A 16,067-nucleotide genomic window follows, 5' to 3' on the forward strand; every position below is an offset into this window, starting at 1 on the left:
GCGTGCACCACCATGCCCAGCTAAATTTTTTTGTATTTTTGGTAGAGACAGAGTTTCACCATGTTGGTCAGGATGGTCTTGATCTCTTGACCTCGTGATCTGCCCACCTCAGCCTCCCAAAGTGCTGGGATTACAGGTGTGAGCCACCGCGCCCGGCCTGTTTTTGAATCTTAATCTTTGTTGCTCAGATGGGGAAACTGAGGCCCAGAGATAGGGAGGGACTTGCCCCAGTCGGAGGGACGAGGCCACGGTCTGCACAGCTTCCTGCAGAACGTTTGCCATCTGCCTGGAGAGCCCAGCAGCCAACTTGGCCTTCAGCCATAAGGAAGCCGTAGGGCTCGGTTCAGACGGCTTCCACCCCGAGCCCACCGGGCCCGAATCTGTCCTTCACCACATCTGAGGCTCTATCAGAACTCAGTCCCTGGACTCCAGGTCTCTGGTTTACAAGAGGGTAAACTGAGGCCCAGAGGGGGCTACAGCCTGCCAAGCTGTCTGGCAGCTCAGTGACGCCAATGGCCCCCGTCCCACAGGAGACGAAGTCGCAGACATCAGTGACACTCAGCATTGTCCACTGCCCACCCGTCACCACGGCCATCATCCGCCGGCCCCACGCCCGCGAGCAGCTGGGCTTCTGCGTGGAGGACGGCATCGTGAGGCCCTGGCCCCTGGCCCGGGTGGGGGGTGGGGTGGCCCCAAGCGCGGCCCCTGAGCAGCAACTCCCCTTGCGTCCCCCAGATCTGCAGCCTCCTCCGCGGAGGCATCGCCGAGCGTGGGGGCATCCGCGTCGGCCACCGCATCATTGAGATCAACGGGCAGAGCGTGGTGGCCATGCCGCACACCCGCATCATCCAGTTGCTCACCGCGGCCTACGGCGAGGTGTGCAGGTGGTGAGTGGTGGCCCGGGGCGTCCCCCGCCGGGGCCCGGGGCCTGCCCTGAACGCCCATCCGCCTCCTCTCCCCAGGTGCACATCAAGACGATGCCCGCCGCCACATACCGCCTCCTTACAGGCCAGGAGCAGCCCGTGTACCTGTGACCGCCCCGTCCCCCGCCCGCCACCGTGCCTTCGCCTCCACGGCCCTGGAGTCCCGTCCCAGGCCCGCCTTGGCTGGCCAGGACCCCAGCGGTTCCTTGGTCCTGTGTGATTTCCTAATACACAAACAGTAAAAGCTTGTCCAGTTGGCAAAGCCTCGGATCAGGCTCTGTGGGACCGCGGACAGTGAGTCCAGGGCCGGCCCGCTCCCCCGCCTTGTCCTCCCGGAAGCCGTCGGAAGCCGGTGCTGCGAAAATACTCGGTTTATTAAAGACCAGGCGGAGGGGGCAGGGTTGTGGGTTCCGTAGGGAAACTGAGTCCCAGCCCCAGGGAGGGAGGAGGAGGACGGACCGGCTGGCAGCCTGGGGGAGGTCACACGTCCGTGGCCGGCCCCCAGTCGTAGCCGTCCTCGTCAGAGGATTCCACGTCGCGGGCTCGTGTAAACTTTTTCTTCAGAGCTTCCCGTTCGTAGGTCCTGGGGACCAGGAGATAGAGTGGAGGCTGTGGGTGAGGAGGCTGTGAAACTGCCCACCAGAAACTGAGGCCGACTGTGCTGGGCACGGGGGGTGTGGGCAGAGAGAAGCACATCGTGCCTTTCCTTGTGTTGTTTTCGTTTTTTGTTGTTTTTTTTAGAGACAGTCTCGCTCTTGTTGCCCAGGCTGGAGTGCAGTGGCGCAATCTTGGCTCACCGCAACCTCCGCCTCCCGGGTTCAAGGGATTCTCTCCCCTCAGCCTCCCGAATAGCTGGGATTACAGGTGTGCATCACCACACCCAGCTAACTTTGTATTTTTAGTAGAGACGGGGTTTCTCCATGTTGGTCAGGCTGGTCTCGAACTCCTGACCTCAGTTGATCCACTGCCTCGGCCTCCCAAAGTGCTGGGATTACAGGGGTGAGCCACCTCGCCCGGCTGGGTAGGGCCTTGTTAGCAAACTCCTATGCATCCCTCAAAGCCCCAGCTGCAATGTCCTGCCCTTCAAGAAGGCTTCCCAGTCCTCCCTCAGGAAGTGGATTCCTCCTCCCTTGGCCCTGATGATGAAGAGCTTACAGAAGCTCTGTCTTCCCCACTAGGGGGTTGGGGCACCATGACAGCAGTGCTTGGATATAGAGCTCTGCCTTAACCCCAGAGTCTGAGTCCCAAGGGAAGGGTTGGGGGCCCCCAATCTGGAATATGGAGCTCTTACCGCATGCTGTCCTGTCGCCACTGACCCTGCGGGTGGCGGCTGTCCACCTGGGAGGAGAGGGAGAGAGGAGCTTCACAATTCACCCCAGAGCATGGTAAGTCGGGATCAATCACTGCCATCATCCCGTCCCCCACTCTGGCCCGGGCCGTGCTACCCATATGTTAACTCCCTGACAAGTCTGCGGGTCATCCCCAAACCTAAATGAGGAAACTGAGGCTGGATAGGGGAAGGCCTCAGCCGAGACCTCCTAGCTTGTCAGCAAAGGGGGAATTGGGTTTCTCCTCTGCACAGGTCCTAATAGGGCCACTGCCATGAGTTCACCTATGTAAGGGTCTTAGAAGGGTGGCTGCTCCACATGCAGGCTGCCATGGACAGTTGAGCAGGTTGGGTACTGCACAAGCCCAGGAAAATCATCCTAATCATAGAGTGTGGAAGATGATGCTGAGGGATACAGACTAAGAGCTATGTACATGTGTTACCATTACGACAGCTGGGCGCAGTGGTCCACGCCTGGAATCCCAGCACTTTGGGAGGCCGAGGCAGATCACCTGAGGTCAGGAGTTCGAGACCAGCCTGGCCAACATGGCGAAACACTGACTCTACTAAGAATACAAAAAAAAAAAACAGCCGAGTGTGGTGGTGCACGCCTGTAATCCCAGCTACTTGGGAGGCTGAGGCAGGAGAATCGCTTAAACACAGGAGGAGGAGGTTGTAGTGAGCCAAGATCGTGCCACTGCACTCCAGCCTGGGTGACAGAGTGAGACTAACTCAAAAAAAAACAAAAAAAAAACCAGGCTCGGTGGCTGACGTCTGTCATCCCAGCACTTTGGGAGGCTGAGGCGGGTGGATCACGAGGTCAGGAGTTTGAGACCAGCCTGGCCAAGACGGTGAAACCCTGTCTCTATGAAAAATGCAAAAATTAGTTGGGCATGGTGGCAGGCACCTGTAATCCCAGCTACTCAAGAGGCTGAGGCAGGAGAACCGCTCGAACCCGGGCGGCAGAGGTCGCAGTGAGCCGAGATCACGCCACCGCACTCTGGCCTGGGCGACAGGGCAAGACTCCATCTCAAAAAAAGAAATGGCTGCAGTTGCTCAGTGCCACGTGGGTCTCGGCTGCCCCAGGTCTGAGTCCCGGTAACCAGCCTGACCAGGGAAGCCGTGTTCATTGACGTTTTGGTAGAAAACAGGCTTCCCAGTGTGTGTCTGCCCTGTGCTGGGGTCCCCGCCAGAGACCCTCCCCAGGACTGCCCCCCATGTCCCACACACCTGGGCCTCCCAGTGAGCCGAGATTCTCCCATGATCCCTCGGGGTCTGGGGCTCATCCTCCTGCACAGGCTCCGAGGACCGGGCCAGGGCCGGAGCCGGGGGCTCATCGTCCACATCCGTGTGGGCCCCCCCCTCGCCGTCCGTGCAGCCCTCGCCGTCCGTCTCGTAGTCGCTGTTGACACGGCTGTCGCAGCTGAGGTCAGCGGAGCTGTCGGCCAGGCCGCGGTGAGGGAGGTCTAGGTTGTCCTCCAAGGAGCCGTCCAGCTGTGGGGTGAGCGTGGATGCCGTGGCTGGCCCCGGCCAGGACCCTAGCCCCCACCCACGACAGCCCCCACCTTCAAACTCCAGTCCCAGATCAAGGCAAGGATCCCGGCGCCTCCAGTCCCCGTGGAGCCTTCGCTGCCAGACTCCAGGTGAGCTGTGTCCACTGACCCTTCACCCGAGGCTCAGCCGCCACATCCAAGCTGAGTCCCAAACCTTGACTGCAGCCCCAGAAGACTCCATTCTCTTTTTGGGTTTTTTTTGTGTGTGTATGTGAGACAGCCTCATCCAGGCCGGAGTGCTGTGGCGCAATCTCTGCCCACTGCAACCTCCACCTCCCGGGTCAAGGGATTCTGCCTCAGCCTCCCTAGTGGCTGGGATTACAGGCATGAACCACTGTGCCCCACTGACTCCATTCTCAAAACATTTCCTCTGGGCCAGGTGCGGTGGCTCACACCTGTCATCCCAGCACTTTAGGAGGCTGAGGCAGGCAGATCACCTGAGGTCAGCAGATCGAGACCAGCCTGACCAATATGGTGAAACCTCGTCTTTACTAAAAATACGAAAATTAGCCAGGCGTGGTGGCACATGCCTGTCGTCCCAGCTGCTCAGGAGGCTGAGGCAGGAGAATCGCTTGAACCCAGGAGGTGGAGGTTGCGGTGAGCTGAGATCGAGCCACTGCACTCCAGCCTGGGCAGCAGAGCGAGACTCCATCTCAAACAAAAAGCAGCTCCTCCAGTCTCATCTTACCCCAGCTTCCAGGCCAAGACCCTCATCTCAGGTCCCATCTTGACCTCAGCTGCAATCCTGACCCCCAACCAAGCCCTAACCCCAGACACAGGTTGCAGACCCCAGCTGGGCAGCGCAGGGTCTGTGGGACCCCCGTGCCCCCCACCCACCTGCACCGCAGCAGTACCTGATCTTCTGCCGTCCAGATGGGCCGTGTCTGCTGCTCTCGAATGATGGCCTTGAGCTCCTGGTACCAGGTGTCACTTGTGCCATTCAGAGCGATGGTGGCTGCAGGGAGGGGACATTAGTGTGCGCAGGAGAGACCCATGCCGGGGCCCACCCGCCTACCCTGGGACATCCAACCTGTAAAGAGGTGGCCGCTGTGCTTCCGCAGCTTCTGGGCTTGGGCGTAGAGGCGGCGGGAGCTGCGGCGGGAGGCAGGTGCCAGCCACTGGCGCAGTGCCTTGAGGGCCGGCCGGCTCTCGGGGGCGAAGAAGACCACGATGGGGTAGTACTGCACATAGTTGAGGCGCTCGATGGCGGAGGGGGTGACATCCAGGAGTGCATGCTTGTCCTGGGCCAGGCCCGCGGAGGTTGGGGTGAGGGTGATTGCAGCAGGGTAGACAGAGAGACAAAGATGGAAAGATGAAGAGTCTGAGGTCAGAGTGGACCCCAGCCTCTTATATCCACGGGCTAGCATGTTGGGGTTGGGGGTGGGTAATAGCCCAGGCCACAGCATCCTGGGGTATCCAAGCCCCAACTCGGGTCTCACTGCCTCTGCACATGTTTGACTCAGGGAAGCCCTTTTCAGTCTCGGGCCTCCTGCCTCACAAAGCCTCCTAGAGGGGCTCCATGGGAGGCTGCACTCGTGGGGTGTGGGCTGAGAACAGGTCAGAACATTCAGTTGGATGCTCGGCTTCCCCCTTCCATGAAAGGCACCTGTAGTAGGACCTGGCTTACTTTTTCTGCAATCACCCGCACGGTGTCCAGTTTGATGATCTTGGAGGGGCTGTCCGTCCTGGACACGGTCTCTGTGGACAGGAGAGAGGACCAGCAGCTTCAGGAGGGCAGCCCCCGGCCCTCAGATTCATGCCCACCTGCCCCGCCCCTGCTCAAGAAGCCACCACGGCTCCCCATTACCCTGGAGAGAAACCCTCCAGCCGCAGTCCTCCTCTTGGCCAAGTGCCAGACACTGCACTCACGTCCCCTCCTGACCTCAGCCCTCGCCTCCTCCTGAGGAGTGGGGCCGGCTGGTACTGGCCCATGTGGCAGATGGGGAAACTGAGGCTCAGAGACAAAAGGCCACTTGCTCAGGGTCACAGGGTCAGGGGCCTGATGCTGAGCCCCAGCTGCAGCCCCTGGCTCTCCCAGGCTCAGTCCCAACTCCGGGACTCTGCTCAGGCTGTGACCCCTCAGGAAGCTCCACTGTCACCCCCATCTGTCTTCTAGGACCTGAGAGGAGCATTGCTTCCTCCAGGAAGTCCTCCCGTATTGTGTGAAGTTTCAGGAAGGAGACACAGCCTGCCATGGAGGGATTCAAGGAGGGAGACACGACCTCTTCCCCCCTTTTTGCTTTTGTGGTTAAAGACATAAAATTTGCCATCTTTTTAAAATTAAATTCTTTTTTCTTTTATAGAAATGTAATTTTGCCATGTTGCCCAGGCTGGTCTGAAACTCCTGGGCTCAAGCGATCCTCACACCTTGGCCTCCCAAACTGCAGGGGTTTTAGACATCAGCCACCACACCTGGCCAAAATTTGCCATCTTAACTATTTTTGTTTTTTTTTGTTTGTTTGTTTTGAGACAGGGTCTCCCTCTGTCACCCAGGCTGGAGTGCAGCGGTGTGATCTCTGCTGACTGAGTCCTCTGGCTCCTGGGCTCAAGCAATTCTCGTGCCTCAGCCTTCTGAGCAGCTGCGATTACAGGCATGCCATCGCGTCCAGCGAATTTATTAATTAATTTATTTATTTATTTTTATCAGCTGACTAAAGGCAGATTAATAGGAAAAATGGAGTAAAAATTTATTTTTTATACGAATGTACATAGTTTAACCATGATCAGTTGGAATACTTTAAACATTTCGATTTGTATGTGATATTTTATATATTCAAATTTATCAAAATTTCTGATTACTCTGTCACTCTAGAATTAGAAAAGTAAAATTGCTAGTCAAAGTGATTTAATATTTTATTCTTTTTTTGTTTATTTTTGTTTTTATTTATTTTTATTTTTTAAATTGCCTTTTAGATTTTGGGGTACATATGAAGAACATGCAACATACATGCTGCCTAGGCACAGGCATGGCAGCGTGATTTGCTGCCTTTTTTGTGTTTTTAGTAGAGACGGGGTTTTACCATGTTGGCCAGGATGGTCTTGAACTCCTGACCACTGTGCCCGGCCTCCTAAACTGTTTAATTGTTTCTTTCTTATTTATTTATTTATTTTTTTGAGACAGAGTCTTGCTCTGTCACCAACCTCTATCCCCCAGGTTCAAGTGATTCTCCTGCCTCAGCCTGAGTAGCTGTGACTACAGGCAAGCGTCACCACACCCCGCTAATTTTTGTATTTTTAGTAGAGGCGGGGTTTCACCATGTTGACCAGGATGGTCTCAATCTCTTGTGATCCGCCCACTGTGGCCTCCCAAAGTGCTGAGATTACAGGTGTGAGCCACCACGCCTGGCCAGTCATATATATGGTTGTGAATTTGGGGTCTTTGCCAGGGACCTTGCCTGTCCTGTTCACTGCTGTCTCAGATCAATAAACTTCTCTTCAACAAGTAACAGGCGGTACTTTGCCTCAGCTGGCAGTGGCCACCGGTGAACTGTATTAAGGACTCAAAGGCTCTAAATCCAGGCAAACAGTGGCAGGATTGATTGAGCATGTCTGGCCTGGGCATTGGAGGGGGCCCTGGTGGCTCGCCTGCCTCATATTTGCCATCATTAGTCCAACTCTCCCCCGACCCCCTGCAAAACAGCAGCTGTAAAACGATTCACCAGCGAGGTTTCCAGGGGATCTGGCGTCTCACCTGCAATTTCAAACTGGTCAGGCATCTCAGCAGTCAACTTCTGCATAGCAATGTCGGCCACGGGTCCCAGGATCACCACTGGGCGCTTGAAACTGGCTGAGGGGCAGAGACAAGTGAAACAATCAAGGTCCCATTTGCGGTAAAGACTGCTAATGTGTTGTACAAACGCCTCCACTTCCTTATAATAAACAGCCTATTTAATCAGGACCATGGCTGCCCAGCCAAAGACTACATCTCCCAGTGTCCCTTGCAGCTAGGATGGCCATGTGAGTAAATTCCAGCCAATGGAGTGCAAGCAGAATTGATGTGTGCATTACTGGGTTTCTTCCTTCAAAAGCAGGAATAAGCACCTCTCCTGCCTTCATTCCCTTTATCCCTGGCTGTAGAGTCTCTTTTAGCAGTTGAACCGAGCTAACTCATAGTCAACCTAAGGGCCGCATCTGGCCCACTGCCTGTGTTTGTCAATAAAGTTTTATTGAAACAGAGTCACAGCCACTTGTTAATGTCCTGTCTGTGGCTACTTTTGAGCAAAGCTGAGTAGTTCTGCCACAGACTGGCCCACAAAGCCTAAAATAGTTGCTGTGTGATCTTTTGCAGGAAAAGTGTGTTGACACCTGGCCTACCAGTTACACCATTTGACCACTGAAGACACAGTCACAGAAGCATCTTGAGTGGGGAAAAGCGGCACCCCAGGATCCTGGCAAGTTAATCCTTCTTTCTCCCTTTCTTTCTATTTACTTATTTTTTTGAGACAGAGTCTCGCTCTGTCACCCAGGCTGGGGGTGCAGTGGCCTGCTCTCGGCTCACTGCAGTGTCCCTCCGCCTCCCAGGTGCAAGTAATTCTCCTGCCTCAGCCTCCTGAGTAGCTGGGATTACAGGTGCACGCCACCATGCCCGACTTGTTTCTGTTTTTTTAGTAGAGATGGTTTCACCATGCTGGCCAGGCTGGTCTTGAACTCCTGAACTCAGGTGATCCACTCACCTCGGCCTGGGGCTACAGGCATGAGCCACCGGGCCTGGCCTCACTCTGTCGCCCAGGCTAGGGTGCAGTGGTGTGATCATAGCTCACTGCAGCCTCAAATTCTTGGGCTCAGGAGAAACAAAAAATTCCTGGGCTCAAGCGATCCTTGACCTTCTGAGTAGCTGGGACTAAAGGCACCAGTCACGACCCCTAGCTAATTTTTTTGGATTTTCATAGAGATGGGGTCTCACTGTGTTGCCCAGGCTGAACTCAAATTCCTGGGACCAAGCCAGCCTCCCACCTCAGCCTTTGCAAAGTGCTGGGATTACAGGTGTGAGCCATTGCGTGCGGCCTCTTTTTTCCCTTTCTTCCAGCCTTCCTGGTCATATTTTTATGCTTTCGCTGTCTGGGGATAGAAATTAACTGTTGTGGGGCAAGCATGGTGGCTCATGCCTGTAATCCCAACACTTTGGGAGGCCGAGGCGGGAGGATCGCCTGAGGTCAGGAATTCGAGACCAGCCTGGCCAATATGGTGAAACCCCGTCTCTACTAAAAATACAAAAACCAGCCGGGCGTGGTGGCACGTGCCTGTAATCCCAGCTACCCAGGAGGCTGAGGCAGGAGAATCACTTGAACCCGGGATGCGGAGGTTGCAGTGAACTGCTGAGATCGCGCCACTGTACTCCTGCCTGGGCGACAGAGCAAGACTCCATTTCAAAAAAAAAAAAGGACTGTGTGGACTTGTATTTCTAAGACTTTTGCATATGGATAGGAGCCACATTGCAGTGGCCGCATCAAAGGCTTCTCTCAAGGTCCGTTCACCCGTCCCAGGCAGCTTCCCATTCCCACCCGGCTTTTGTGGTTTTATTTGGAAAATCTGCTGCACCTGGGCTGCTTTTCTGTTGCTGCTGTTGATGTCTTCTTTAGAGATGGAGTCTCGCCTTGCTCTGTCACCCAGGCTGGAGTGCAGTGGTGCAGACTCGGCTCACTGCAACCTCCCCCTCCCGGGTTCAAGCGATTCTCCTGCCTCAGCCTCCTGAGTAGCTGGGATTACAGGTGCCTGCCACCACACCCAGCTAATTTTTTGTATTTTTAGTAGAGACAGGCTTTCGCCATGTTGGCCAGGCTGGTCTCGAACTCCTGACCTCAGGTGATCTGCCGCCTAGGCTTCCCAAAGCGCTGGGATTACAAGCATCAGCCACCACCCCGGCCAAAGAAGGTAAATTATTAAAATGACTGTTACTGCTGTTTCTTTTTCCTTTTTAAAGGAGACACAAATAGATTTTTAAGGAGTGAAGCCCCTTCCTGTCACCTTCTGTCCCCTAAAATAACCCAAAAGTTTTTTTGTTTTGTTTTGTTTTGTTTTTGACATGGAGTTTTGCCCTTGTTACCCAGGCTGGATTGCAATGACACGATCTCGGCTCACAGCAACCTCTGCCTCCTGGGTTTAAGTGATTCTTCTAGGCCGGGCGCGGTGGCTCAAGCCTGTAATCCCAGCACTTTGGGAGGCCGAGGCGGGTGGATCACGAGGTCAAGAGATCGAGACCATCCTGGTCAACATGGTGAAACCCCGTCTCTACTAAAAATACAAAAAACTAGCTGGGCGTGGTGGTGCGTGCCTGTAATCCCAGCTACTCAGGAGGCTGAGGCAGGAGAATTGCCTGAACCCAGGAGGCAGAGGTTGCGGTGAGCCGAGATCGCGCCATTGCACTCCAGCCTGGGTAACAAGAGCGAAACTCCATCTCAAAAATAAAAAATAAATAAAAATTAAAATTAAAAAAATAATAATAATAATAAGTGATTCTTCTGCCTCAGCCTCCTGAGTAGCTGGGATGACAGGCACCGGCCACTAGCTAATTTGTTGTATTTTTAGTAGAGATGGGGTTTCACCATAGGGGCCAGGCTGGTCTCACACTCCTGACCTCAGGAGATCCGCCCACCTCAGCCTCCCAAACTGTTGAGATCACAAGTGTGAGCCACTGCGCCTGGCCCCAGAAGTGGTAGCTTTGATAGAAGGAGAGTGGTTAGAAATTCCTTCTCTCAGCCGGGCGCAGTGGCTCACGCCTGTAATCCAAGCACTTTGGAGGTCAAGGTGGGCGGATCACCTGAGGTCGGGAGTTCAAGACCAGCCTGACCAACATGGTGAAACCCCGTCTTTAAAAAAAAAAAAAAAGAAAGAGATTCCTTCTCTCTTTCTCTCTTTTTCTTTTTCTTTCTTTTCCTTCCTTTTTTCTTTCCTTCCTTTCTCTGTCCTTCCTTCCTTCCTTCCCTTCCCTCCCTCCCTCTCTCTCTTCCTTCTTTCTCTCTCTCTCTTTCTCTTTCTTTTCCTTGTCAGTCCGTGGCCCAGGTTGGAGTGTAGTCACGCAGTCATAGCTCACGGTGGCCTCACTCCCCTGCCTCGGCCTCCTGAGTAGCGGGGAGAGCTGGGACTGCAGGTGGGCCGCACCATGCCCAGCTGTCTTTTGAAATGTGCTGTAGAGATGCAGTCTTGCTTTACGCCCCAGGCTGGTCTGGAACTCCGGGTCTCCGTGATCCTCCTACCTCAGCCTCCCAAAGCGTTAGCATTATCGGCCTGAGCCGCCAGTCTACAAGACTGTGCCTTTTAGAGGCTGGATGCTGGTGAACAGGCTCGCCACCACCTGTGTGGAGCCTCCCCAGGGACCCCTCCCGCCCGGGCCCCACCTTCTCGAAGTACCACTCGTTCATAGGGCGGGTAGTGGCCCTGTCGGGTCAGGGCTGAGAGGTCCTCGCGGCTCCGCTGAGTGGTCTTCTTGGCCCCTCGACGGAGACCCCGCAGCCGCCAGAACTCGGCCCGAGCATTGGAGCCCGCGGAGGAACCGGGCCCGGCTCCCACGGCCCTCTGGGCAGCTTCCAGGCTGGCCAGCTGCTCCGCCCTGCGGAGAAGAGGGGACAGTACTGGGCACTGGGGTCAGCACCACGACGGCCTCAAAGACGTCCTCATCCTTCCCCTGGGAACCTGTGGACTGGCTACTTCATACGGCAAAAGGGACTTTGCAGATGGGATTATTATTTTATTGTTATTTACTTAGGTTTTTTTGAGACAAAGTCTTGCTCTGTCGCCCAGGCTGGAGTGCGGTGGCACAATCTCGGCTCACTGCAACCTCCACTTCCCGGGTTCAAGCGGTCCTCCTGCCTCAGCCTCCCGAGTAGCTGGGGTTACAGGCGCCCGCTACCACACCCGGATAATTTTTATGTATTTTTAGCAGAGACGGGGTTTCACTGTGTTGGCCGGCATGGTCTCCATCTCCTGACCTCGTGCTCCGCCCGCCTCAGCCTCCCAAAGTGCTGGGATGACAGGCGTGAGCCGCCGCGCCCGGCCCTTGTTTCTGGGCGCCTGTTACAGGCAACAGGAAGCTCATGCCAGCATCAGCTGGGTCCCGCCTCGCGCCTGTCGTCCTCGGGGTGAGCCGGCAACGCTGCTCAGCAGGGCCAGCGTGCCCACGTCTAACGGGGAAGCTGAGGCTGGGGCGGGAAGGCTGAGCTGCAGGAGCGCACGGTCCCCACCTGCTCTGGTTGGGAATGATGCCCCGCTCTTGCTCCCGCAGGTCACGACCCATGCGCACCGCCAGCCAGTGGCCTCCTCGCGTGTGGCTCTGCCCCGGGCCCGGGTACAGCGTGTCCAGCACGTGGAAGACGTCGCCACGGGTGAAGCCCAGGCCGGACGGCGGGCTGGGCTCCAGCTCAAAGTGCGTGCGGATGTAGAAGGAGTCGCCCACGCGGGACTGCACCATTTTCCAGAAGACTGGGGAGAGGAGGAGGCCTCGTGAGCTGCCTGGCTGCTGCCTGCTCTAGCCCTTCCTCCAGGGTGGGCCTGGAGGGAGGGACCCCGCCCTGGGGAGACTTGGGGCACTCTCCCTGAAGGGGCCAGGAGAGAATTAGAGGGTGCAGAGATGCAGCTTTGACCACACCCCTGCGCTCACCATCAGGCCACACAGCCAGGGCCTCCCCCGACACACACAGGCGCACACGCATCCCCGGGCACTCACTGTCCTGCTTCCGCTGGGTCAGCAGCTCCATCTCCTCGCCTGGTGGCAGTGCCAGCAGGAACTGCACCGCCTCCTCCCGAGTCAGGTTCTGGAATGGCACGTCATTCACCTGCCAGGAAGCAGGGACAGCTGTAGGCTGAGGCTCCGGTACCTCCTGGCTGTGCATAAGAGCCTAGACCTTCCTCTGGGCAAAAGTCAGCCCCCGCTGCTTCCAGAGCTGCCACGGGCCCCGGCAGTTCCAGGAGGGCTTTCTGATGGGGGCATCACCCTGTGGCTGTGTGACGTGACACCTCTGGTGACATTATAAAGATATAGGGGTTTTGGCCGGGCGCGGTGGCTCACGCCTGTAATCCAAGCACTTTGGAGGCCAAGGCGGGCGGATCACCTGAGGTCAGGAGTTCAAGACCAGCCTGACCAACGTGGTGAAACCCTGTCTTAAAAAAAAAAATAATGTCTCAGGTTTTTTTTTTTTTTTTTTTTTTTTTTTTTTTTTAAATAGAGACAGTCTTGCTATATTGCCTAGCCTGGTTTTGAACTCTTGACCTCAGGTGATCCACCCACCTCGACCTCCCAAAGTGCTTGGATTACAGGCATGAGCCACCGCGTCCGGCCGATACAGGGGTTTTGACCTAGAAACGGGGGCACAGGCACTGCGCTGGCCTCAGATAACCAAGTCTTGGTAGGTTGTCTATATCAAAACATGGGAACAGATGTCATGGCATGGAGCTCGGTGGAGGTTTTGTGAAATGCTCCAAAGAATTCAGACATAGTCACAGGGTCGTGACAGGGACAGCAATACATGGGGACATGGCAGGTCACGGATGCCTGCCATCAGGGTCATGACAGGGACAATATAGGGACAGAGCCACCTGCTCTTAGAGTCACGACAGGGACAGCAATATACAGACACAGCCACCTGCTCTCAGGGTCATGACATGGATCAAGCTTAGAAGCCCACAAGCAAACGGAGTAGAAATAGAATAAAAGCCGGGCGTGGTGGCTCACGCCTGCAATCCAAGCACTTTGGGAGGATGAGGTGGGTGGATCACCTGAGGTCGGGAGTTCAAGACCAGCCTGACAAACATGGTGAAACCCCGTATTTAAAAAAAAAAAAGAAAAAAAAAGTTCTTAGGGGCATTATTAAAAAAGTTTTTTTTAAAAGACAAGGTTTCACCACGTTGGTCAGGTCTTGAACCAGGCTGGGCGTGAACTCCCGACCTCAGGTGATTCACCTGCCTTGGCCACCAAAGTGCTTGGACTACAGGCGTGAGCCACCATGCCCGGCCCATTGAAATGTTAAAATACCCATCTGGGGTCTCTGCAGTCCCCGGCGTGGACGGGAGGACCTACAGATTGCAACAGACAAGGGTAGGACCTAGCACGTGACACGCTTATGATGGGTGGGCGTGGCTGGCCACCCCCGGCGCACCTGCAGGATCTGATCTCCCTCCTGGATGCCCTGCCCGTCAGCCGGGCTGCCTGCCTGAACCCCGGACACGAAGATGCCCACGTCATTGCCCCCTGCCAGCCGCAGCCCGATGCTCTTGCCCTTGACGAAGCGGACCACTCTTGTGTCGGGACTGTACCTGCAGGGGGAGCGGAGGTGGGGTCAGACCAGAGCAGGCAGACCGGGGAGGGCCCAGCGTCCTTGGGAAAGCCCCCACCCGCTCCAGGCCTCGGTTTTCCCAAAGTCCCCAATTAGTGGTCCCATTCAACACAACTAATGCAAGCAGGCAGGATTTTGCACGAGGGAGGCAGAGACGGAGTTTCGCGCGGGTGGGCTTTCTTCTGGGGAGCGTACCCACGATCCTCCATGCTCTGGCTGCTGGGCACTCTGTAGATGTCAGAGCTGCTCTCCCTGGGCAACTCTGAAAGGGAAAAGCCGGTCTCTTTCCCAAGCACACTGGCTCAGTCCAGCCTCCAAACCTTGGCTTTACATCCTCACCCTGGGAGGACTGTCACCCACCTCAAATCCTTCTCAGGAAACCATGTCTCACCTCTTAGGCTCATGCCAACCTCCCCCAGCTCTGCCTGGCACAGCCTTGCTGTCGGGGATCAGAAATATCAGGGACAGGGGTGCTCAGAGTCACCACGCACCTGCTCGTTGCTCACCTGGTTCTGAGACGGTTCTGGAATCCACTGAATTTTCCCGCTGAAGCCGGGGGCTGTCCCTGGTGGGGAGCAGATTGGGAGTGAGGCAGGGTGGATGTCAAGGGGCCATTTTAAAAAGAATTTTAGGCCGGGCACAGTGGCTCGCGCCTATAATCCTCGCACTTCGGGAGGCCAAGGTGGGCGGATCACCTGCGGTCAGGAGTTCAAGACCAGCTTAGCCAACATGGTGAAACCCCGTCTCTACAAAAATACAAAACTTAAGACGGGTGTGATGGCGGGTGCCTGTAGTCCCAGCTACTCAGGAGGCTGAGGCAGGAGAATCACTTGAACCCAGGACGTGGAGGTTGCAGTGAGCCAAGATCACATCATTGCACTCCAGCCTGGGCGACAGAGCAAAACTCCATCTCCAAAAATAAAAAGAATGGTAATGTATCGGCCAGGCGTGGTGGCTGATGCCGGTCATCCCAGCACTTTGGGAGGCTGAGGCAGGCCAAATGCTTGAGCCCGGGAGTTCAAGACCAGCCTGGAGGGCAACAGAGCTGGGCCATATGGACTCCATCTCTACCAAAAATACGAAAATCAGCCAGTTTGACATGACCCGGTCTCAAATCAATACATGAAAAACAAAATTTTTTTTTTTTGAGACAGAGTCTTGCTCTGTCGACCAGGCTGGAGTGCAGTGGCGCAATCTCGGCTCACTGCAACCTCCACCTCCCGGGTTCAAGCGATTCTCCTGCCTCAGCCTCCCGAGTAGCTGGGATGACAGGTGTCCGCCACCACACCCTGCTAATTTTTGTATTTTTAGTAGAGACGGGGTTTCACCATGTTGGCCAGGCTGATCTTGAACTTCTGACCTCAGGTGATCCACCTGCCTCGGCCTCCCAAAGAGTACAGGCATGAGCCACCGTGCCCGGCCTAAGGCACTGTTTGAAACCAAGAAGTGGGCTGCTGCTTAACCAGCACCTACAAATGTGGACAGGGCTTTGGAACTGGGTAATGGGTAGAGGCTGGGGGCATTTTGAGACATGTGCTGGAAATACAGGACAGCACCCTCAAGGTTACCCCTAGCTGGAAGGTTTTGCCCACGTTCCCCTCTCCCTCCCATCGACTATTCTGGCCAACGGGGGATACTTACACGGGAGAGTCGGTCTGGCTGGCCTCGGGGCTCTGCTGAGCGTGCCGGGGTGGTGGCGGGATGTGGGATGGTGGCGCCTGAGACAGCTCCGAGGCGAGGTCTGAGATGTCTGCGGGGGGAGAGGACATCTCATCAGCCACGGTCACGCCTTCCGGACTGGAACCGTTTTACAGGGGCATATCAGGGCCTCTCTAAGCAAAGGGCCCTCAGGAGGCTGAGGCACGAGAATCGCTTGAACCCAGGAGGCGGAGATTGCAGTGAGCCAAGATGATGCCCCTGTACTCCTTTTTTTTTTTTGAGATGAAGTCTCACTCTGTCATCCAGGCTGGAGTGCAGTGGTGTGATCTTGGCTCACCAC

General features: G+C 55.7%; 2 protein-coding genes across 4 annotated transcripts in view; one reads left to right on the plus strand and one right to left on the minus strand.

Moving 5' to 3' along the window:
* Window positions 1–1,185, plus strand: part of APBA3 (amyloid beta precursor protein binding family A member 3) — an 11,087-nt gene extending 9,902 nt beyond the window's left edge. For both annotated transcript variants that reach the window (XM_017507402.2, XM_037730994.1), the window contains exons 9-11: window positions 531–650; window positions 736–876; window positions 963–1,185. In XM_017507402.2, coding sequence (XP_017362891.1) covers window positions 531–650; window positions 736–876; window positions 963–1,034 — 333 coding nt within the window. In that variant the 3' untranslated portion in view covers window positions 1,035–1,185. The remainder of the gene's footprint in view (window positions 1–530; window positions 651–735; window positions 877–962) is intronic.
* A 91-nt stretch (window positions 1,186–1,276) lies between these two features.
* Window positions 1,277–16,067, minus strand: part of TJP3 (tight junction protein 3) — a 46,016-nt gene continuing 31,225 nt past the window's right edge. For both annotated transcript variants that reach the window (XM_017507401.1, XM_037730993.1), the window contains exons 8-21: window positions 15,710–15,818; window positions 14,575–14,633; window positions 14,264–14,330; window positions 13,892–14,048; window positions 12,463–12,571; window positions 11,981–12,218; window positions 11,138–11,349; window positions 7,495–7,590; window positions 5,431–5,501; window positions 4,834–5,044; window positions 4,658–4,758; window positions 3,481–3,744; window positions 2,215–2,261; window positions 1,277–1,506 (exon numbers count right to left, since the gene is read on the minus strand). In XM_017507401.1, coding sequence (XP_017362890.1) covers window positions 1,404–1,506; window positions 2,215–2,261; window positions 3,481–3,744; window positions 4,658–4,758; window positions 4,834–5,044; window positions 5,431–5,501; window positions 7,495–7,590; window positions 11,138–11,349; window positions 11,981–12,218; window positions 12,463–12,571; window positions 13,892–14,048; window positions 14,264–14,330; window positions 14,575–14,633; window positions 15,710–15,818 — 1,844 coding nt within the window. In that variant the 3' untranslated portion in view covers window positions 1,277–1,403. The remainder of the gene's footprint in view (window positions 1,507–2,214; window positions 2,262–3,480; window positions 3,745–4,657; window positions 4,759–4,833; window positions 5,045–5,430; window positions 5,502–7,494; window positions 7,591–11,137; window positions 11,350–11,980; window positions 12,219–12,462; window positions 12,572–13,891; window positions 14,049–14,263; window positions 14,331–14,574; window positions 14,634–15,709; window positions 15,819–16,067) is intronic.

Source organism: Cebus imitator, unplaced genomic scaffold (assembly GCF_001604975.1).
Source record: "Cebus imitator isolate Cc_AM_T3 unplaced genomic scaffold, Cebus_imitator-1.0 Scaffold375, whole genome shotgun sequence".
In the NCBI taxonomy this organism is placed as follows: Eukaryota; Metazoa; Chordata; class Mammalia; order Primates; family Cebidae; genus Cebus; species Cebus imitator.